The sequence below is a fragment of the Cydia fagiglandana genome, chromosome 1, assembly GCF_963556715.1.
Source record: "Cydia fagiglandana chromosome 1, ilCydFagi1.1, whole genome shotgun sequence".
In the NCBI taxonomy this organism is placed as follows: Eukaryota; Metazoa; Arthropoda; class Insecta; order Lepidoptera; family Tortricidae; genus Cydia; species Cydia fagiglandana.
The window spans coordinates 29,508,200-29,532,278 of NC_085932.1; the positions used below are offsets into that span (position 1 = coordinate 29,508,200).

Consider the following 24,079-nt stretch of genomic DNA (forward strand, 5'->3'; position numbering starts at 1 on the left):
TGCCAAGTTAGTTCAGACGGATTCTCGTTCTAATATAAAGCGCTAAAACGAGGACTTACCAACGACAGTCACCGCGTCGACGACCAGCGACGCTGGTCGAGACATGGTCACGAAGTAGGCCCGCCGGCCGAACTGTGCCTTGTTGAAACTTGGAACTTTTGTAAGAAATATCATACGATATTTACCTGTTGCTCTTTGATGGAGGAAACCATCGTGATGAAACAAGAATCATCTTAATAATGCCTTGATTCCCACATGGGTCGAAGGGTCCAATGTCAGTCGCAATCGTAAAAATCTGTTGTTCAAATAACGTTTCTGGGAATCATGGAGTCGAACCAAGCTATTTATGGCATTTGCGATGACTAAGTGTGGGAATGTCATCATTAATATCATTTGTTTAAGAAATGTTGACGTATAATGCCACTACCTCACTTTGGTATATGCTCTTGTATAGGGAGTGGTTAGGGGGTGCAAAGTTAGTTAAGACGGACTGTCTTTCTAATATAAAGTGCTAAAACGAAGACTTACCAACGACAGTGAGTCGTATCTGAAAGTTCCTCGTCGGCGAGTTCTTGAAGTCGACTCGACACCGATATACGCCCTCGTCGTCCAGCTGCACCGCGTCGACGACCAGCGACGCTGGTCGAGACATGGTCACGAAGTAGGCCCGCCGGCCGAACGCCAGCGGGTCGGACCAGTGGAGGGCCTTGTTGAAACTGCGCCCGCGGACGTCAAAACTGGGGACAAAAAGTAAGATGCGATTTTTCAGTAACAATTTATAATCATGATACTTCTCGGAGTATTGAGTGCGGGAATGATTTTGTGTAGTTTATTGTTAAACAGCTACCGAACAGTAAGTTCAAAATGTTTCTGTTTTACAATTAAGTATACAGGGTGTGCCAAGACTATGGGACATCAAGGGAAAGTACCTTAAATATCGTAGATAGGATATTTTGCTGAAAGAATACATGTATTTAATTTAAAAAAACAATTTAAACTGCATTCATAGATTTTTAAATAATTAAATGGTTGAACCGGGAATCGAACCCGCTACAGGAGAAAAAAATCCACCCTGTACTTTTATCATACCAATCAAATAGCTTCATCATAAGGATTATTTTTTGCTAAATAACATAGTGTCAGAAATAAAAGAAGGACCATGAATTTTAACATTTGATGTGAAATTTTGCGAAATAATCAAAAGAATGCGACTTTTTGTATTCAACAGAATGGGACTCATTTTGATAATTTGATAAATTAAATTGATTAATTTTGAATTAAAATGTTAAAATTCGTGGTCTTCCTTTTATTTCTGACACTATGTTATTTAGCAAAAACTAATCCTTATGATGAATCCTTTCGATCGGTATGATAAAACTACAAGCTGATTATTTTTTCTCGTGTAGGTAGCGGGTTCGATTCCCGGTTCAACCATGCAACTATTTAAAATCTATGAATGCAGTTTAAATTATTTTTTAAATTAAAATAATGTTTTCTTTCAGCAAAATATCCTATCTACGATATTTAAGGTACTTTCCCTTGATGTCCCATAGTCTTGGGACGCCCTGTATATCATCATCAATAGCCACTGCATCCCTGACTGATTGTTGCAACGCTGTGTCAAGAGCGGTTGAGACGGCCAATGCATTTCCGCACTTGGCTATACAAGCCTATCGCTACACGGCACTTCTTAAGTACATTTCCAATTTGACATTGTGTACGGTGAGTTTTATCAGTAGTTGCTCTCATAGAGTACGTCTGAATGTCTGTCAAGTTAAACCAGTTTGACAGCACTGGCTTCCCTCGAATGCGGATGACCCAATAATCCCAATATAACTATAATATAATACAACATATAAGTACCTATTTTTTATTAAAATATTCCATTGAAGATTACTTACATTGATGTTCATTATGTTAACCGTAACCATTGGTTCTAAAGGGCTTTCAAATGTAGATTTATTTAGATCTAAGTACAAGCATACTTCCTAAAGTATATCCAATTGAGTCTCCATTGCGTTTTAATTAAGTTGAAAATCCCACGACGCCTCATTACTGTAGTGTAATTAAATACAGGCTGTTTGCTTCGCACATATCGTGTAGTCATATAGTCATTAACGTTGGAAACTGAGCCTCGTAGCACCGTAGCGTCTCCGTAGAGCGTCTACGAGCGTAGCGACACCACAGATAATTTTACTTACCAGAGGAAACTGCATCGAACCAAAAATTTTGGCCAGAAATTTAATTAGCAATCTTGAGGATGAGGTAAAATACCTATGCTAAAAGGGAAAACAGCGGACAGCGTGAAAAAATTGAGAGACGGGTTCCCTTTAGTGACAGAGCGCCAGCGAAGGTCTCCGATTCAGCTTGGGCAAAATTGCTTTCGTATGTTCGGATGTTCTCCTCTGTAGGTCGCATTTCTCAATCGATTCCCGTGAAACTTTGTGAGCAGGTTCAATAGTTAGATTTTTTTTTGATTTTTAGAATTTTGGGAAAAGTTTAAATGGACGAAATTAGTGTAAAAATTTTGTGAGTTCGCTGTGAAAATGTCTCATAGACATCGGTTACACGTTCTGGCGTCAGTTCAGTCCATCATTCTGGTTAAAATGACGCCAGAATTAGCGTGTAACCGATGTCATAGAAGTAAGTATTTTTAATTTTTTTAAGCTTATCAGAGGTCTACAGCTCACAGAACCACTTGACTAGTACTGCCGCGAGAAGCCACTGAACACATAAAAACAATGTTGATTGAATCTGAAACTCTGTTTGGTTCCATTCTCTGTGACCCTGCGCCGTGGGTCTAAACCAACACAGAACAGATTGTCTCGAATTTACTCATTTTCAAGTACACTTTGATTACTGCTCTGTTTTAAAGCTACTCTCGTCTTAGTTAGTAATGATGTGAAAAGTTTTCCTCAAAAAATTAACTTAACAAGTTTAAGTTGAGTCTCGCGTTTGTACTAACTAAATTTAGTTTAGATAGAGAAGAATTAGTTTAGAAAAGAACAATGTCAAAGTCGCTACATACCTAGAGTAATATACAAGTAATTGTATATTACATAGACATAGACATAGAACAATTTTATTCAACATCACATGAAATGACAGAGTTAACAAATAGTGTAACACATATTACAGATAAATCTTAAATTTACACTTAAAAACTAAGAAATTGAGTTGTACATCTAAGGGAGAAATATTCACGAGTGTTAAATAGGAGCTTGCCTCAGCATAATGTTGCAGTGTATTAACTACAACGCTGGTTTTCAGGCAGACCCTTGATACATTATCCCTTGCTTCTGTTAGTCGGAAACTAAATGGCTTAAAGTTATGTTAAATATGTACCTATGAGTGTAAGTAAACTACAAGTATTAGAATTTGGACAGAATAATTGCTAGTACCTATGGTGTAAGTAGAATTGAATAGAAAATAAAGAATAATAATATGGAAGGAAGTATATGATCTTATAAGATAGATTATGAGTGTAAATATAATTAATAAAGGTAAAAATAAATAAATAAATATTCGCGTGCTGTTTAATTTTTAAGTTATTAACATGTTTTTATTGTATTAGAGGACAAATGTCATCTAGTGATAAAAGCCTGAGCTACTTGGAAATAAAGCGTAACATATAGCGGGCGTTTCGAGCAATCATATTATTGAAACAAAATACATAGATATTTACTTTCGTTCCTGATAACAGTGATAACGAACGTAGGACTGACGTGAATAAAGAAATAATTATATTCTATGCTAGAATTCTATGCGACATAAAGTAGTAGAAATTAAATAAAATGGAACTGAAAAAATACACAAGTAGGTACTGAATTGTTGCCATGTTAAAGCATTTTACGTCCAAAATGTGACAGTTACATAAGGAAGCGGCGCCCTCAATAATTTTCTACAATTACTATAAATATTTGCGAATGCTGGCAATAAAACATTGTTCAATTTGTTCTTGTTGAAGTGTACCTCTCTCCGCATATTGTCAGAACTCTAATATAGAGTATATTTTCCGAGTAATGATATTTTATTTTTATTTATTTTATTTTTATTACATACATGGAAAACCAACAGCTATAAACATTTCTAAAAACTAAAATAGGTTCACAGAGCCAATTACAGGTTCTCACTTATAAAAATTAAGTAGGTAAATAAAGAACAAATATAATCACAAATCAGTTACACACACAAGTTAAGCAACAGCACAAGCCAAGGTTCCTGCGTACAACTAGCTGCAAAACTGCATAGGCACATTAGGAATGGAAAACATTCATAAAGTGGCCATGCACTTCCACCGCCGACTGTACAAAACTTCAAGAAAAAACCGAAATACAGAAAATACAAATATATATATATAAATACAAGTGTACCCATGTAGTACTCGTATAACTTCAGTAAGCCAAGCCCGAACCCGCGCTAGAAGTATCACCCATAAAAAATGCAATTAATTTATTTCTTATTACCGATATGCTATCATATATGAATAAACAGTTTCCCTGTAAAGAGAAATATTTGAACACTGTCTCTTCATTTATTCTAACGTAATAAGTACGTAGATTCGTAGAAAAATTTAAATATTACAAGCATGAATAAATTAAATGAATTCAGTAGATGAATCACTTCACGATATGGTTAGGTTAGGTTTGACCTTGTCTTGGTGGCAAACCGGTCATTACTTTAAAATGATTGCCATGAAATGATCAATTCTAAAATCTGACCGCGACATATGTATAATCGACGAGAATGATCCAAATTATCTGAAACGCTAGGGACAAACTAGAACTAAATAGCGTAAATTCGACTTTTTTTTTATAAGTTCTTTATTTAACATAATGTATTACAAGGTAATTACTAAATCTAGTGTACATTTGCATCCTAGACAGTAATATCAATAAATTAATATAGTTTAGTGGGCTATAGGCGCTCATTATAAACTTTTTAACAACTCAGTGTTTATGAAGTAAATTCGACTAATCCACATGACATGACATCTCCGTTGCCTCAAAACTGTTCATTAGTCAAGATTTCCAATACCCATTTGCAACTAGGAGCCATACTGTACCCTTACCATGAGTAATAGTATTTCATACTGAATAGGCAGGGTCCAATCCGACTTGAATGGAATACCTCACCATTCGGCAGCAGATTGTCTTTGACAGAATCTCATTTCGATTAACAGCGCGATGACGGAATGGACAAAATTCTAGTGTAGGTACTGTGCCATACCTATCTATACGGTTGCTTGTCAAATTTTCCTGGAACCACGCTGTCACGGTTACGCCAAAATATTTCTAAATGAGTAGGTACCCTAAGAGACCTACGGCCCGATCCGAACTTTAAGATACGTCTATGATATGGATAACTGTATTAGGTATGTCGTACGTTTCTTCATACAAAAACGTCACTTTTGACTGGCATATCTAATCCATATCGTATCTAGACGTCATTTTTGACGTATCTTAAATTTCGAATCGGGCCGTTAGAGCAGTCTCAGATTAGCGTATTTTTCTGCGCGTATATGGCCATTTGGCGTTACCAGCTTACACGCGCGTTCCATTTGCCTACATTTGGTTTTTACGTACGCTCGTATAAAACGCTTGTTCTTATACCGTTTAACATTGATGCTTATACAGACATGTCATTTCGTGGTCACACCTAGACATTAAAATATACATTATTACTTGAATGTTCATATGAAATTTCTTATTACCTACAGTCAACGGTAAAAATATAGATGTACATATCATTTCAAAAATATGTCCCATAACTCTTATGTCAGTGAATTAAGAACTATGGGACATATTTTTGAGTAAGTTGTCTAACACCCATATTTTTACCGTTGACTGTACCTATTTCATAATGTCGTTTTAAAATGAGAGCGTAATTTCGATTGTATGATTTGAGTGACAAACTCATGGTAAGAGCACTATTCATTAGTCTGTCAAGATTCCCAATACCCGTTTGCAGCGATTTCACGTGTCAATTACTATTCCATTGCTCAACGGATGACGTCTGTGCAACTGCAACAACAATCCTTAATTCAACAAGATCGTATGTCGATACGAAATTAATATGGAGAGAAAACTGAATGACTCAAGACGCTCTCAATTGAATGAAAATGGCGAAGATATAAGGCACCATTCCACTAGCCCGGGGTTAACCAGTTAAGCCTTTTTTTTCTCGTAGGGGTAAATACATCTAGGTACGTACGTATCTCACCCCCGGGCTGCGAAGGCCCGTTGGGGATGGGGTGGTATGTGGGACTCGCTCCTCCCGTATTTCCTATGTTACTCAGAGGGAGGGGAGGAGAATACCCACTAACTTCCCGTTTTTGGGGACCATCATGAGGTCACTAGTATTCTACCTACCACGATGCTCCCCCTAACCAGTTAAGCCTGAAGTTACCATGGTTACCAGTACAATTTGACACTGAGTTAACGATTTAACCGCTTAACCCCGGCTTAGTAAGAAGAGTAAGACTGGTTTGGGGCTATTCATAACTTACGTCATTTCAAATTAGGGGGGGAGTCTGGACATCGGATGATGGTAGCATGAAGTAGAAGGAAACGGGGTCATTCGAAACATGATTTTTGGATGATTTTAGGGGGGAGTCAAAAATCGCCAAAAAACGATGACGTAATTTATGGACAGCCCCTTTAGCACGGCTGCCCGTTCGTTAGGTGCAGAGTAACGAAGCATGATGTGTCTAGTCATCCCGGTTAATCTTACTCGATACTGTGCCATAGCTTAGTACTACGTACAGATTTCCCACTGTGATGTCACGTCACGAATAATGCTGTCTTTCTCTAACCCATAAATTTGAGACCTCTGGCCTTTCAGGAGTCTCAAGACCATATACTCACCATGGAGATAGATCGCATATGTACTATAAAATCTAAGTAGTACTTATATTTCGAATGCCCCAGGTTGTTTATTTACGAAAACCTAAACTCGGTTTTTATTTCAGGTGGCGTCTTTATTAAGTACGTAACGCAATTATCAATTTCCTCATAAAGTTTAAAGTATCTTATTTATCCTCTTTGCTCGCGAGGATTATCGCAAATCGGCTCAGCACGAGACGAGCAAGCGTAAATTGTGGGACAAGCCACAAGCGGTGAGCGGGAGCCGATAGCGATGATCGCGCGGCTACAGCCCAATATCAAGTAAGAGTATAGTATCAACCTTCATACATTCGTTAACCTAGTCACGATGACGCGATAGACAATAACGGTTTAGTCAGGAAATTAGGCTATATTAGCCTTTAACTTTGTGCACAGGAGAGACATGAACTTCGTTGTTGTGTATGACCCAAATACTTATAATTATTACCCATAGTAGTATCTAAAACTTGCGTTGACGAAAAGCGAACTATATATTTTATAAGAAAAAGTTCTGTTTATGTTTTATGGGGATAGTAACTGCTATCTGAAATTGACACAGCATCTGTTGCTGTTCTTTCCTGAATAAGGTGTCATGTGAAGTTAGTAAGCTAACTTCATATCTTACCTAATCCGATAAAATAAAACGCAATACGTCATCAATGACAGAGAATCTGCTCTGCTAATCACATAAATAACAATCGAATAAATCGGTTATGACTTGTCCACGATTTAACGCTACTTTAAATTTCATGCGAATCTTATTTTCCGACTTGGATTACCTACGCATTTTTGAGGAACGCTTTCGCTTATGGCTTACAGTGCCGCATTATTTAATGTCTTCGAGCTAACGAGCCGTACTTCATATGGAGTTTTACGCCTCAGACATAAACTCGATAGACATTTATCCGCATTTTATAGATTCGCTACCACGAGCCCTATGGCGAACATTAGGTGAAGTTTTTATGATACTGAAAAGTTTAGTAGTTTAGGTTATCTCCTTTTCAAAATGTGATTTAAATTAAATGTCTACAATTACTTACCATAATAAGGGGTCCAATTTCGTTATCTAAATCCATCTAGGCGGTTTTCTGTGGCAAAATACTTAAGAGCTAAAACTGCACGTTAGAACCGCTACCGCTTAAGACTGACACTGCAGCCTTAGTTTATGTCAGAGCCAACGATGCAGGCATCATTAGCTATGTACTTCTGATAAATATATACCTAGCTTAAAATAGCTTATGTTTAAGAATCGTTAAATTTGATAAAAGTGTTAGTTAATATCGTTAAGCTAACAATAAGCCAGGCGTCGTGACCTTTATGCTTTTGATAAACATAAATATTAAAAATACAACCTACTCCGCTACCGCTTATATCTTTCAACGCAGTGTTACTAAATGTCGCAGAGCAAACGAGCCGGGCGTCATGAGCAAATATTATTATTAAACTTCAGATAAATATTAAATATTCAAGATTAAATCAGCCTGCAATCGCTCGTTTAAGAAACGCTACCGCTTGTAACTTGCGACGCAGTGTTAGTGTATGCCGCATATGTAACGATCCGGGCGTCATGAGTCATGAGAAGCTTTGTGCTTCTGAACATAAGTATAAAACCTAAATTAGCTTACAATCGCTACCGCTCATGACTTGCGACGCGGTGTTAGTTAATGTCGCAGAGCTAACGAGCTGGGCGTCATGTGAAGCTTCGTGCTTCTGATAAATACGAGAGGGATTTAGCGGGGCCGATAACGGCGTGTTTTAAAAAGGCCACGGTCTAGGGTGCGGTCGGGAGGCAGCGATTTTCTTTTAAGGCGCTCCTTTTTATACATTTTTCATTCCATTTAAGCTGTGTACCGTATAACCATTGCGATGTCTTGCAAATTATTTGAGTCGATTTTCACCTACAACTAAATCAATGTCCAAAAGTTTATATACGATGTAACATTTGCCTTCTTTTGCATCTGTTACTATCATTTTTCGTGATCATTGAGCTTTAAACACTTAAAAAATGTGTTTACAGCAACGAGAGGCATCAACTAAATAATTACTGATAATGTATATTTTGATGTCAAACTATCTAGCAATGTAGCTGTACAGTTGAACCGATTTCAAATAATATTGAAACATACCTCAATCAGACTGCGAATACTGGTATTAGGATAAGCGATCATAATGCCTACGAATCGCCTCAAATATTCCTAGGTCTCAAAAGCCACGAAAGCTTTTCATCAGCATGAAAGCCGTATCTTTGCAACAAACGTTTCTACTGAATCGACATTTGATTCTCTATGCATATAAAAGCGCTTGTGAAAAAACGCTGCCTAAAAGGCCACAGCCTGATCCCACCGATAGCGTATTAACGACGCTGTTTGGAGAGCTCTGAAAAATCGCTGCACCGACTACGACCGACGCATTCGGGGAACCGCTAATTGGTCCCGAAAATCGCTTTGCCGAAAACCCCCTTTATTTTTGGGGTCGAACCTCACGATTTTTCAACTGGACGGCGTTATGTAAGAAGTAAACAAGCGGCATTGAGCTAGAAGTAAGAATGTGAACTATACATTTTATTTGGCTGTTATTTCCTAGCCTATTTGAGTGTCCCACTGCTGGACAAAGCCCAAAGGCCTCTCCTCTTGATTTCCACGACTCCTGTTTTGGTGTCTCCTCCGGCCAGTTGTTCAGGAAGCTGTCCAGGTCAACCCGCCATTTCCGTTTAGCTTGTTAATTGGTAACATTTAAAATAAGGGTTCCTTTTGTACCTTTTTGATACGGAACCCTAAAAAGTCAACTTATCAATTCTTGCCTTTTTCCCATTCTCAATTTTATTGAGGTCGAGTATCCTCGTACGTAGGCGCCAGGATCGTCTGTCCTGGGTTGTCGATGGCAAAATATTCAGGGCTTTGAGAGACCCTTTTTTATTCTGGTCGACCAGTTATATTCTCTTTCTTGACTACGAGGTCTTGTTGGGATATTTGATGCTGCCTTAACGACCTTTACGTATACAAGGAAGTAAAAATTATTTCAGAAACACATAAGTAGAAACTTATAAATTGTCTATATACTTGGTCAAGCAGATCTTGTCAGTAGAAAAAGGCGGTAAATTTGAAAAATGTAGGCACGAAGGGAAATCATCCCATAGAAAATTTGAATTTCGCGCCTTTTTTTACTGACAAGATTTGCTTGACCAGCTATAGTTTATCAATTATAAGACCTAGCATCGAATTGCATTAATTACTTATATTCGATTTTTTCCATTAATTTGTTAAATGTCACTTATTACATAACGCAATCCAATTTCGTGCTCTAGTTGGATGGAAGCGGAGCTTTTTAGAAGCTGTGAGGAAAAATGGTGAACGGTGTCAAAGATTGAAAACCTTTCGTATACACGGTGTCGCGTTCAATATTTTACAGAAGAGGGAACTCTATGCCTATATCCACCAAATTTAATAGAATTTTGGTGAAAACCATGTAATTAAATAAAAAACGGCCCACTGGCGACACCATTGATAACCATCAGAACAGTTTTCAGTACAGTTTGATTAAAATGTAGTAAATTCTGGTCTCTTGACCATTGTTTTCTTCAGGGGTCGGAAACCGGTATTTGCTCCATACAAAAATACCGGTATTTTTAAGTTCTTTTTCGTTCTTTGGTTTATTATTTAATTTTTAATTGGACAATCTTATATAATACAAAGTCGTTAGCTAAATTAATGATAGTCTTACGTAAAGAGCATAAAATAATTCAAAATATTGGTCTATTTGGGGGTTTTATAAAAATACCGGTTCCGAGCCCTGGTTTTCTTACGGCACTGGTATGATTAAAAATAACAAAATCTATGATTATGTTATGAGCTAGAATCTAGATGTACACCTTTAACTAATGATAAAAAAACGAATGACAGAGTAGTGATGACATCTATTGACGAACTCTAAAATGTTACTTTTCAAAATTTATTACGTAAAGTACCTACATCAAAAAAAGTTCAACTGGACGGCAAATGCTACTTTATAAATAATAATACTAGTACAACTGTGCAAAAACATTGTGAAATTACGCTCTAATTCTCTCTTATTAGGTGAGGAAAATATTATTAGCCGCCACTGTAGTACAAAGCAAATCCATTAGGAACAAAACTTTAAAGTTGCCAAGCGAAAATATGTGTTATGCCATAGTAATAAGCAAAGTTTCTAACGACTGTAACGGCCAATAAAACTTGACAGGTTTATTAAACTGTCGTCAACTTCACCTGCAAGAAAAACCGAACTAGGCTAACTTGGTAAAATTGCGAACAATCCGAGTGAAATTCGAAAATTCGAGCTAAATTGGGCCAGCGCTTGAAGCTGGGAGAGGTTGCTAGTGCTTGTATGTTGAGTCATTCAATCGTGCAAACCAGTTTAACCTCTTATTGGTGTAAGATAAGGATAGGTAGAGTCAGACCGTGAATAGTCTGCAGCGATTTTGATAGCCCACGCAGTGCAACTGTCATTTTAAACGTCAAACTTCTATGGAATTATGACGTATAAATAACACTTACACTGCGTGGGCTATCAAATCCCCTGCAGACTTTTGTTGGTGTGACTATATACTGACCGAATCATCCGTCTTCAATTTCATAGAAAGAGGAGGTTCTGTATTCGGTTTGGTGTTTTTTAATGTATGTTCAGTTCACCGATTATTCCGAGACCCGTGGTCCGATGTGAATAAAGTCTTTTTTTAACTATCTTTTCGCATTTTTCCGAGCACAATCTTTCTGCTCTATACAACAAAATTTACGACACGATTTTCGACCACGCAGATTATGAAAGGTTAAAAAGGTATCAATTTAAACTAAACTTTGCTCATATAAAGGCATCAGGGTGGGAGTGACTCTCTTCATACTATTGTATCTGTTAATGCAAATAAATCAAAATCGAGTTGCTGCTCGAATTTTTGACATTTTCTGCAGTAATGTCTCGTTGCAATACTGCTGCAGTAATGTTGATGTAGTCAGTATCAAAATGGTACCTAGGTAGGTACCTCAACTTTTATTTGAAACATTGCGATTAAATAGGTACCTACTCATAATTCCCACATCTTAGGTCCATCGTTCGACTCCTGCCTCCAATAGCAACGTGGAGCCCTAATTGCCTCGTTCGAACGGCGACATTCGGGTGCTATTGATTTATAAATTAACTTCCTTAGTGTGACATTGGCATAGCTAAGTAAGCTTGGTGCTAGGAGGCATCGTAATCAATGTACTCGTACTTAATCATGGACTGTATGGTGACCACACGACATCGCCCATGGATATATTTGTCACTCGTCTAATTATTAGTTAGGAGAAGTTGCTAATACGGTTTACTAACGAATGGGCCAAAATCGTTTCCCAAAGTATCACATCCCAAACTATGTTTCCCAAATTATCATTTCCCAAAAAAATGTTTGGCAAAACAACTTATCGCAAATTTTCAGTTAGCAATAGTCTTTTTTGGCAAGTTATTGTTTAGCAAATAATTACTTGGACAAGTTTCATTTTACCAAATATTATTTAGTCAAATGTATCATTAAGCATAACTTACATGTCCCAAAATATTGCATGGCATACAATTTACATACCAATAAAGTGGAGGCTGCAGAATTTTATTTGTCTAGTATTTAACTGATCATTACATATACATAGTAAAATGTAACGTCAAAAAAAAAAACATTCTTACTGCCAAAAATATGTAGTAAATGATCACTAAAATCAAAACTCCATTTTAATGTAAAATGACAACGAAATTTGTTACATCTTGCTATTCTATTAAAGCAAATAACACCAAAGTAATCATTGTAACCCAAAAATAGTAAATAACCACCAATATTCAAACCACATTTTAGTTTTAAATGTCATGTTATTTTTTTACATCTCGTTATTCTATTAAATTAATTCATCCACTTCGATGACCTTTTTTTAGTACATAGAATTTCGTTTCTGTAAGGACCGCAGTTCTAACCTAACCTAACCCACTTTTCTAATATCATTTCGATTCTGTGAGGGTGACAGTTCTAACCTAACCTAACCCACTTTTCTGATAGCGGTTCCGTTTTGTGAGGATCGCAGTTCAAACCTAACCCAACCCACCCAAATTACGTAGAATTTAACGTACCTATTACATATAACATAACAAAAAGTACTTTAAATAGAGATGCCTATTTGTCAAATTTGCGAAGTGACAATTTTGACCAAACATCTTTTTGGAATATAATATTAGACAATAAAAAACGTTTGCTAAATAAGTTTTTGTCCTAATAACATTTGACAAAGTAAAATCATGCCAAATGATAATTTGACCAAATAAATTATATGCGAAGTGTAACTTTGCTAAAGGTTCCTTTGGGAAATGAAACTATTGCGATAAGTTTGTTGGGAAGTGAAATTTGGCGAAATGTATTTGGCCGAAACGAAAGTACACCTGCTAATACTGATGATAGATGGCTGATTTGTATTTTGTAAAAATATACATTTGCCCTTTTAGGTAAGGAACGGAACGGAAGGAAAAAAATCTATGAAAATTTTTGTCAATTTTTTTCTATTTGGATCGAAAGGTCGTTATTCTAGAAATAACATAAAAATACCTAAATCTAGGAAAGCTTAGTGTACAACTTTTAAATAAAATTGCCTATTTACGTAATACTAGAAGACATCGTAATTTAGCTTGCCAAGTAAATTAGACCAAGGTCTAATTAGGGTTCCGTACCCAAAGGGTAAAACGGGACCCTATTACTAAGACTTCGCTGTCCGTCCGTCCGTCCGTCCGTCCGTCTGTCACCAGGCTGTATCTCACGAACCGTGATAGCTAGACAGTTGAAATTTTCACAGATGATGTATTTCTGTTGCCGCTATAACAACAAATACTAAAAACGGAATAAAATAAAGATTTAAGTGGGGCTCCCATAGAGCAAACGTGATTATTGACCAAAGTTAAGCAACGTCGGGCGTGGTCAGTACTTGGATGGGTGACCGTTTTCTTTTTGCATTTTTTCCGTTTTTTTTTTGCTTTATGGTACGGAACCCTTCGTGCGCGAGTCCGACTCGCACTTGCCCGGTTTTTATTTTTTTATCTCCGAAACATGTCACAATTAGTAATATTAAACCGTAGAATTCATATACTGTGATTATTATGATTACTAAAATAATTGTTTATGGCATACAACTTTTTATGAGATTTACAAACATTTTTGTAATCTTCTCAAAAACTTCGCATACAGATTTTGCGTTATAAATGTTATAATACTTATTCGTTCTCTCTACAGAAATAAGAAAAAAAACCGCCGAACGAAACGAGACAAACGAAAGCGAGTAACCCTCAACAAATTCCAATATAGGTGACACAACCTTACCAATTCACGTGCAATTTCCATCCGATCTTCCAAAGTCAAAGCTGGGTTTATTTCGGCAACGGCATAGTTAAGTTTGTAATCTAAGCTTTGTAAATGCAGGAATGTGACGGCGTAGGTTAAATGGTGTTGATTGAACAGGGCTGCTGTTCGTCTTGCTTGGAGACCTCGCCGCCTCGGCCGGCCGGTTAACTCGAAAATATTATATTGAAAACGACAATACGATTTTTAGAGTTTATAAGGAAAAAAACATTAAAGGATCACCTTGTGCGTCTATTATTGTATTATTTTAAACGGGTTGTCGCTAAAGAGGGAAGTACGGATCGCTGGTACTCCCCTGGCGATGGTGATCGGCACTAACGAACGGTGTGGAGGTCCCGGGAACCGAGCTTCACAGCTTGATGGCTCCTCTACACGATGGGCCAGCGCCGGCCACTCCAAGCAGACGTATTTATGCGTTAGAGGGAGCAAGTTATATTGCTATCTCATTCTACCGCATGGCTGCGTCCCTTGGAGTGGCCGGCGCTGGCCCATCGTATAGAGGAGCCATCACAGGGGGTGGGCGGCCGGCCGCCGAGTAGGGTGTGGAAACTCGTGCGGGGCGAGAGGCTCTAGATGAGTATGTACAGCCGACATTAGATCAAGACTCGCAAAGTTCCAATGTGCCTCATTTGTTTTTTGTGAGGTTCTAACCAATATTTGAGGCGATGAGCTTTGTGAACAATAGCAACAGATAGCCAGAGGTTGTGTAATTGTGTATGCCTGGCGGCTCCGCGGTCCGGACGCGGCGATGCGTACAAGTCTGTGATGTGTCTCTGTGATCCCTTTGAGCGGTCACCATAAACAGATGTAGGGGATCGAACCGCAAATACTGTGGTTTTTCGATAGCGTGAATATTACGGTGTCTGAGCGCTATTTCACCTGGATTTTTCGAATTTAAAGTGTTTTGTGATACTAACATCAAATTTTACGGTACCTTTTTAAGCGAGCTAGCTCTCTGAATGCTTGAAAATGGAGGCCTAGGCTCTCTAATACCTACATATAGTGCCACATCAAACTCCTGGCTATCATCCATATTCGAGAATACAATACTTTACATGTAGTGCGTAGTAAAAAAAAAAACTTTAGTTATACCGTAATTATAATATCATTTTATCGTGAATTTTCATATCCTCATATAATTTTTTTTCGTGAATTGTATGCTTTCAAGGAGTACTTTCAATAAAAAGTTAACGTTGCTTTAAAGACAGAGACGTTAAAAAAGGACTTAACACAATACCTTGTGTTTTACGCGTCCATACCTAATACGGTGACCACGTAATATCAGGACTATCAGGCAGGCCACCGAAAGATTTTTTATGTAACTGTTGTGATTCAATGCTCGATGAACCGCGAGCGAACAAACGAGCTACGACTTTGCAATGTCAAGATTCATTAGGTACCGTGAACCTGGGGTGTGAATTCATATCTAGAGGGATAGAAACTAGGAATTCAATTTACTTCATAATTTTGTTTAAAACCATTTATACAAATCGTATCGTGCGATTGAAAATTTTAGTAGATTTTAGATACTACAATTTGTATCGTTTTTAAAGAATATCAGGAAAATTGCGTTCCCGTTTTTTTATTACTATTTACCCCGCCGTCCCTGTTCACCCCAGTTGATAGTACCTTCGTAAATTGTTAACTTACTGCAAAGACATAAAGTCCACCGATCGACAAATAGTGCATTAGGACTTTATACATATAGCACTATTACCTCAAAAATTCCGGTATCGTATTATTATTTTATACCACTATATATCTCCGCCCAGTCCGCCCCACCACGGCCGCCACCTCGTCCATGTTATAATACTAACCTGTATAGAGGCTTCCCTCCAGAATGCCTGAACCACAGCACCATGTACACTCGGTATTCGTTGGTGTCCGGCTCTATGTCGCAGGGCAGGGAGGCGCTCCGCCCACCACGGCCGCCACCTCCACCATGTTATAATACTAACCTGTATAGAGGCTTCCCTCCAGAATGCCTGAACCACAGCACCATGTACACTCGGTCTTCGTTGGTGTCCGGCTCTATGTCGCAGGGCAGGGAGGTGCTCCGCCCACCACGGCCGCCACCTCCACCATGTTATAATACTAACCTGTACAGAGGCTTCCCTCCAGAATGCCTGAACCACAGCACCATGTACACTCGGTCTTCGTTGGTGTCCGGCTCTATGTCGCAGGGCAGGGAGGTGCTCCGCCCACCACGGCCGCCACCTCCACCATGTTATAATACTAACCTGTATAGAGGCTTCCCTCCAGAATGCCTAAACCACAGCACCATGTACACTCGGTCTTCGTTGGTGTCCGGCTCTATGTCGCAGGGCAGGGAGGCGCTCCGCCCCACAACGGCTTCCACCTCCATCGTGGACACTGGAACAAAGTCGACTGTATTTTAATTAGCTTGCCACTTTGCCAACAAATATACGGATTTTAAACTGAAATAAATGTCATATACTAAGAAAAAGTATTGATTGGCAGCGCCATCTCTCTCGCTAACTCGGTATCACCTGAGATGATCCAGTTAAAAGGTCCGAACCGTACTGTTCTACCTTAGGGATGGCCAGGGGGCGCCATAAGCCTTCAGTAAGAGATGCATATAGTCGGAAAAATTCGACCTATGCCGCTGTGTCCTGGTGGCCGGATGGCACAGGCACCTGCCGCGATAGCAGAGGACGCTGGTTCGATTCCAGCCTGGGGCACTGGAGGCCTTGGTCAATTTTTATTTATGACATTTATTTCAGTTTATAATTTATATAGTAGTGTTTCTACTCACAGACTAACCGCTAGGCGGTTTTCTGTGGTTTCTACTTGATTAAATTAAAACAAATTAAAATATTTTCTGAAAATAACTTCATTTGTTCTAATACCTAGTAAATATACGGATATCCGGAATTAGGAAGAGTACAATTAAAACAGCATTTTTTTTTATGCGGGCGTATATATGAAATACCTTTAAACGAGCAATTCTTAAGTACCGATATATATTTCGGGGATCTCGGAAACGGCTCTAACGATTTCGATTAAATTTGCTATATCGGGGTTTCCGGAGACGATAAATCGATCTAGCTAGTGTAACCGGCTAGTGTGCGCGGAATAAAATATTTTACTGCAAAACTAGCGCCTAAATTTGTAAAATGTACTGTATTAAAAAAAGTATCTCCTCTTGTATATGAACTTGCCGATTCTAATGGGCGTGCCCTGGGTAGATGGCACATTAAGGATCTGAAATTGTAAGTATTGTATAATATAGGAATTTTAAAGTTTTTTTTCTTTTTGGAATTTTCCTTCATGTTGTATTCTGGAAAATTCTCCTGGGCGCGAGGGGTACTGTAACATGGCAAACCTGCATGTATAGTCAATGAAATCGGCAAGTTCATATACAAGAGGAGATACTTTTTTTAATACAGTACATTTTACAAATTTAGGCGCTAGTTTTGCAGTAAAATATTTACCAGCATCACTATATCTGGGTCTTATCTCTGGGAAAACGCGCATTTTTGAGATTTTAAATGTTTTCCGAGCAAAGCTGGGTCTCCCAGATATTTTATGTGAAATTATGATTCAGAACATAAAGTACAACATTTGTAAAATAAATAACCTCAATAAATAAGCGCCATCAATTATCAGTTTACTCTGAAACGAGTATGAATGACTTCAGTTACACGAACGGGTCTGATTTCATTGTAATTAAATATGTGTACAGTACGTGAGATCTTAGAAGAACCTTCGTAATTTAGAAAAAGACTTCGGTTATCGGCGGTAACGTACGAAGGTGATACTGCTGTTCTGCTTTCTTAATAGCTGATAAAACTTTTTGAAGTTATCGTAAAAAGTTAAGTGGACAATTAGCATCAACATAAAATAAACCCTAATCTAAAGGCACTTAAATTAAATTTCGCTAGATAACTATATTGCGATTAGACTTATTGTCATAATTTAAATAAAATGGAATCAGAATTTGAATTTCGACCGGAGGTAAATTTGAAAACAGAATGTCATCTCACCATGTATCGCTTCTGGAAGAAATTATATAGAGCTGAGAATACCTATCGCATATTGGATTTTCTTCGACCATACAATCAGACGTGGCACGCACACGCATTAAAAGACGTGCTTGGAGTGTCGATGGACGAATGAGTAGAGGGCGTGCACCCAGAAGATGGACAGATGTGGTCCAAGACGTTATACCAGGACTTCACTCCAGGCAACTATACAAATGGCTGAAGATCGAACGGCCTGGAGAGCAGTGACAGAAAGAATAGCCCAATAAAGTCACGTCCCTCAGTCATGAGGTCACGACCAAGAAGAAGGAGAAGTAGATTTGAATTTATAATATAAAAGTAAAACTTCAAGATTAGAAAATTGCGTTAATATTACCATTTTTAATGCTAGGGTGTGAGCCTATCATCATCACTATCGGAGTCATGTGTATCAATTATAAATTGGTCACTGTAGTTATCAATTCTATTTTCGTATTTACGGAAATTTTCTTCACATTTAACTGCGTGCTGACAAACTTTTCGCCAGTCTTCCGGACCGATCATATTAACCTTTTCTTGGAGAAGATTCCTGATGCTTGTCATGTTCATATCAACATTACGCTGGGCTACATATTGTTTTATTTGAGCCCATATATTTTCAATAGGGTTAAAATCTGGGTGATACGGAGGTAACCGCAGAACAGAATGACCATGTTCAGCCATTATTTTATCTATTGAATATTGAATATGTTCTGGTTTGTGTTTTGAGATAATTTCGTAAATATCGGGTTTGTTTAGTCGGGTGTTTACTGGAATGTTGCGAGTTTTCAACCAATCTATCATATCTTGTTTCCGGGTATTAGAATTTGGCATCTTTTCGGTATGTTTGTTGTGATATGGGGCATTATCAACTACTAGCACGGAGTTTTGCGGCAAATTTGGAATGAGCTGATTTTTAAGCCATTTCTCGTAGTTTTCGCTGTTCATCTCCTTATGATAATCTCCCATTGTGTCCGTAGATTTGTACATAAGCAACGCACCAGGTATAAAACCATTTTCACTGCCGGCATGAGCTATAATAAGACGTTGCCCTTTGGAAATTGGTTTTTTAATCCCTGCGTTGCTCGAGTCTGACCAGCCTTTGCCATTAACGTGCGAGGTGTGTATGTACGATTCATCCATATACACTATTTCTTTTCCTTCTTCTCTACATTTTTTTATTTTAGATAAAAATTGTGTCCTTTTAAGTCGCACATCATGTTTTTCCATTAAAGTTTTTCGGTTATCTTTGGTTTTGCAATACCGAAATCCCAATTTTCGTAAAATTTTTCGTAGCGTGAACGTAGAACCCTTGAAATTTATCGCTTCTATTAATTTCAATCGCAAATTTTTCAAATTAGGGAGTTCTTTGAATCTATAATGAAAGTCATATACCATTCTCTTGATTACGTCGTAATCAAAACTATCTAAATTTAATAAATAATCTTTTTTCGGTCTCTTTCTCTGTGGCGTTTCAAAAGGCATAGATGGAGATTTTTGGTTGGCTTCGTTTAAAATTCTTTTTAAAGTACATTTGGAAATGCCTGTTGCTTCTATCACCCGGTCTTGAAGTTTATTAAAATATTTACAATTATCGCTCTTCTTGAAAGTTGCCGCTTCCTTCGCAAAATATTTATATACATTATATACAATTTCCCGCGATTGACTATTTACAGATATACCCTTTTTGAAACGTGTCTCCATTAAAATCAATTTTTTTAAATATCTAATGAAATAATAACGAATATATTATGGTGGTATTAACTGCTCTATATAGTTCAAGACGCGAAAAACGACTGCACTCTTTGGGTGTTGGACTGCCACTAATTCGTCAACCAAAGTAATTGAAACTGTCATTTTCTATTACACGATTACATCCGATTATAGCCGAGACCCGAAGGTTCTTCTAAGATCTCACGGACTGTACAAAACGCGAGAGTTTAAAATGTTATATACTTATATATATGAATAAATGGATATGAATAAATAAATAAAAATTATGGGTTTTGTGGAACATTTTCCTGTCAGTTGTCACTCATTGCGATGTATTAAGTAAGTACGTTCTCCTAGGTCACTGTTTAACCCATAGACTAGGAATCCTCTAGACCGAGGTTAGAGCAATTATTTCATGCAACCGATGGTGCCAAAAATGCGGTGGTGCGCAGGACGAGGTGAGTGAAGTCCCGTGCCATGATTGGTCCGTTCAAACACACGGACGTCACACAAAGACACTTTCGACTCGAACATGGAGTAAAATTACCGTATGCGTGGTAGAGGGGGTAGCGCGACTATGCTAAGTCTGGAGGAAGTATTGTTTGTGGTTTAACCATTTGCATTATTGTAAATAACTACAGTGATATACAGAACCCCTAGTTTAAATTTCATTTGGAATCGTGACGGACGTACACGTTTGCGTTAAGTCTCATTTTGTATGGGATTTTTAACAGCGCGCCAAGCTGCATGTTTTGGAAACTCAAAATCCCATATAAAATGAGACTTAACCTGAATCGCTTGTTACGCTATCGAATCAAAATGTACACTAACTAAGGGTACAGAATTAGAAAAACCGATACGAATGTGGTCGTTTCGGTTTTTCTAGAATTGTTAGTTTTCTGTGCAAAAATTAATGAAAAGGCGAGCCTTGAAAGTATACGGAACTTTAGGTCATAAAATAGTATACAATATCTACCGTTTTGAGATAGTCTCAATTAATATATGCTCGCAAATGTAAATTTTAATTTTCAATTCTGAATAAGTAAACGCAGTGTATTTTTGTGGCAGTTATAAGCCCTTACCAAAATAGGCAAGAAAACATTTTTCGGCACCTACTTTTTTATTTACAATTAAAATATTACGCGTTCATTACATAACATTATCCACAGACAGATTATTTACAGACGTTTTCTTGTATCATTCCAATTAACTATGATAAGATAGGAATATAATTTCTTACTAACCAGAATTACCTACATTCAATTTAAACCCGCAAACAGTTTCCAGATGCGAAATTAGTGTCTATTCTCGTAATGAACTAGTTTATTCTGTAGAAGCTCACAACACGGGCTCTTACAGAATTCGGAGTCTTTTAAGACCTCTAATTGGCAAGCTGTTTGCATTCAGGGAGGCTTTAGGCACGTTTGGCTCGTTAAACGGAAAAACCGGCCAAGTGCGAGTCGGGCTCGCGCACGAAGGGTTCCGTACGCAAAAAACGACAAACAATCACGTTATGTTGTATGGGTGCCCCACTTAAATATTGAATTTATTCTGTTTTGAGTACTTATTTGTTGTTATAGCGGCAACAGAAATACATCATCTGTGAAAATTTCAACTGTCTAGCTCTCACGGTTCATGAGACAAGCCTGGTAAGAGACAGACAGACAGACGGACAAACAGACAGAGATAGGAGTTTTAGTAATAGGGTGATAAGTATACATATAAATACCCTAACCGGGATTCGAACCCGAAACCTATTGCTTCATAGGCACTGACTAGGCTAGGTATGTACAGGGTGTTACTGACCATGGGGCTTTAAATCCAGGGCTCGATTCTACTCGCTAAACTGAGTTACTTTTATTATGGCACCAACCCCGAAATCACGAAAAAAATTTTTACTTTTTCATACATTTTGGCTGATCAGATGTCGACGTTTTCTATGGAAAAGCCAAAAAAAAACCCCGTTTTTAGGGTTGGTCCCATAGTAAAAGTAGCTCAGTTTAGCGAGTAAAATCAAGCCCTGGAATTAAAGCCCCATGGTCAAACACATACTGTATAATTGTTTATTATGCTCTGAGTAAAAGTGCGTACTTTAAAAACGGTTCTCAAGTATTTTTACCTTCTTTGGCAGAAACAAACTGCAGAAATACTCTTACTAAGCTATATTTCCGATGACTCTACAAGTTTCTTTGCTCTATCATTACTAATATCATAAAAGCTCAATCGTGGAAGCTTTTCCCGAGATATTGAGCTTTAAACCCCTTAAGCTCAGTAACGAGCACCTGTTCAGTTTCGAACTGAAGCCAATAAAAAGATTTAACAGTGTCCTACTTGTAGCAGAAGTAGTAGAGCGGACGAAGCGGTCAAAATTATGTGCACAAGTGCAGTATCTTAGTTTTTGGATACACAATTTACTGCCAACTGTAATTAAATTGAATTCAATGAATGAAACAGTAATTGATTACCGAGGAATCACGATTACACTTGTAGTTTGATATATCAATTCCATAGTAATTAATTACATATGCAATCATCGGGAATAATTACAGTATAATGGACAACTTTTATGTTTATCCTACTAAGACACAGTTCATAATATACATAATATGACTGTGTCTTATCCCACAACGGTTTTCTTTTTGGCAGAAAAAATATAAGTAGTTTTAATAACGAAACCTCGGTGAGACACAGACATATTACATATATTAAGCGTTCTTAACCGTATCCCGTAGTAACCCGTAGGTTACTCACTCATTTTAAGTCGAAGAACTCTCGATATATTTCTCTCCGTACCGAGGCGTAGTCTTAATATATGAAATATGTGTGTGATGTGTGTGTCGTACCGAGGAGTGTCAGCAACACAAGGACCTGATGACACTCCTCGGTACGGAGTGAAACATATCGAGCGTTTTTCGACTTAAAATACGTGAGTGACCCGTTTTAATATATTTAAAATTATAGTGTTTCACACAATTTAATTCCATCCATAACTAACATCAGCTACCGTCGACCTGGGGCCTGGTGAGATATGGCTGCGGTCGTTGATCGGCTCGCAGGTGTCGTGTCGGTGCGGGATTGAGATAACTTCCTACACATAGCTCGAGGCGATGGACAATAAATTTATTTATTTATTTATTTATTTATAAAAACTTCAACATTTATTCAACAAATAGGCCCCAAGGGCACTTTTACACGTCAACGTTGAATTTACATATAAGCAAAAATAACAATACATCGACAATTTAAAATACTGCAACTGCAACTGTCAATTCAAACTACTCGTATTACTTAGAGATGTATATATATGGTCTCTTAATGTCGAATTACTTACATAAAAAAAACTACTTATAATAATAATATAAAATAACCATACCATAACCATTATAATATATTCTACTTTTATACTCACATTGTAAAATCCTACTCGTAACCTATAAGACCCTAGTTGAATAAAGGGCATATAAAAAAATAAAGATACAAAAACACAAAAAAAAATCTATAATAGTTAGAAAGAAAACTGAAATATATGTCATATACGAAAGATAAAGTGACCAAGGCTGGAATCGAACTGTCGTCCTCTGCATTCGCGAAAGATTACTAGACCACTGGGCCACCTAGGTCATAGTGGCATGTGTTGAATTTTCTCAAGTACAGTGCGTCCTATACAACTAGGAAGACAAATCAAATTATTAGTCAACATATAAATTCTTCTTCTTCCTCGCGCTATCCCGACATTTTCCACGGCTCATGGGAGCCTGGCGTCCGCTTGACAAATAATTCCAAGAATTGACGTAGGCACATTTTTTTCTATTTGTCTATTTCATATTACATCTATTTCAGTTTATATGCAATCTCGTAGGACGTGTTTTTTTAGAGACAACACCAATTAAAATATTTACATAAAACAAATTGATTTATTTCCTAGTAATATAATCTGAGATGGATTGTTCTCAAACCCCGTATGTAGCGACCAAGACAAATTCCTGTAACCTCTCTTTTATTGGCGGGAATATCTAGCAACTATACCAGTGCACCATCTCAAATCTTTACACCCCGCGACA

General features: G+C 37.6%; 1 protein-coding gene across 1 annotated transcript in view; it reads right to left on the bottom strand.

The window, feature by feature from the left end:
- Positions 1-24,079, bottom strand: part of LOC134669525 (hemicentin-2-like) — a 142,569-nt gene that overhangs the window by 46,176 nt on the left and 72,314 nt on the right. Inside the window, exons 2-3 of the mRNA XM_063527125.1 lie at positions 16,524-16,671; positions 529-737 (exon numbers count right to left, since the gene is read on the bottom strand). Of these exons, the coding sequence (XP_063383195.1) occupies positions 529-737; positions 16,524-16,671 (357 nt within the window). The remainder of the gene's footprint in view (positions 1-528; positions 738-16,523; positions 16,672-24,079) is intronic.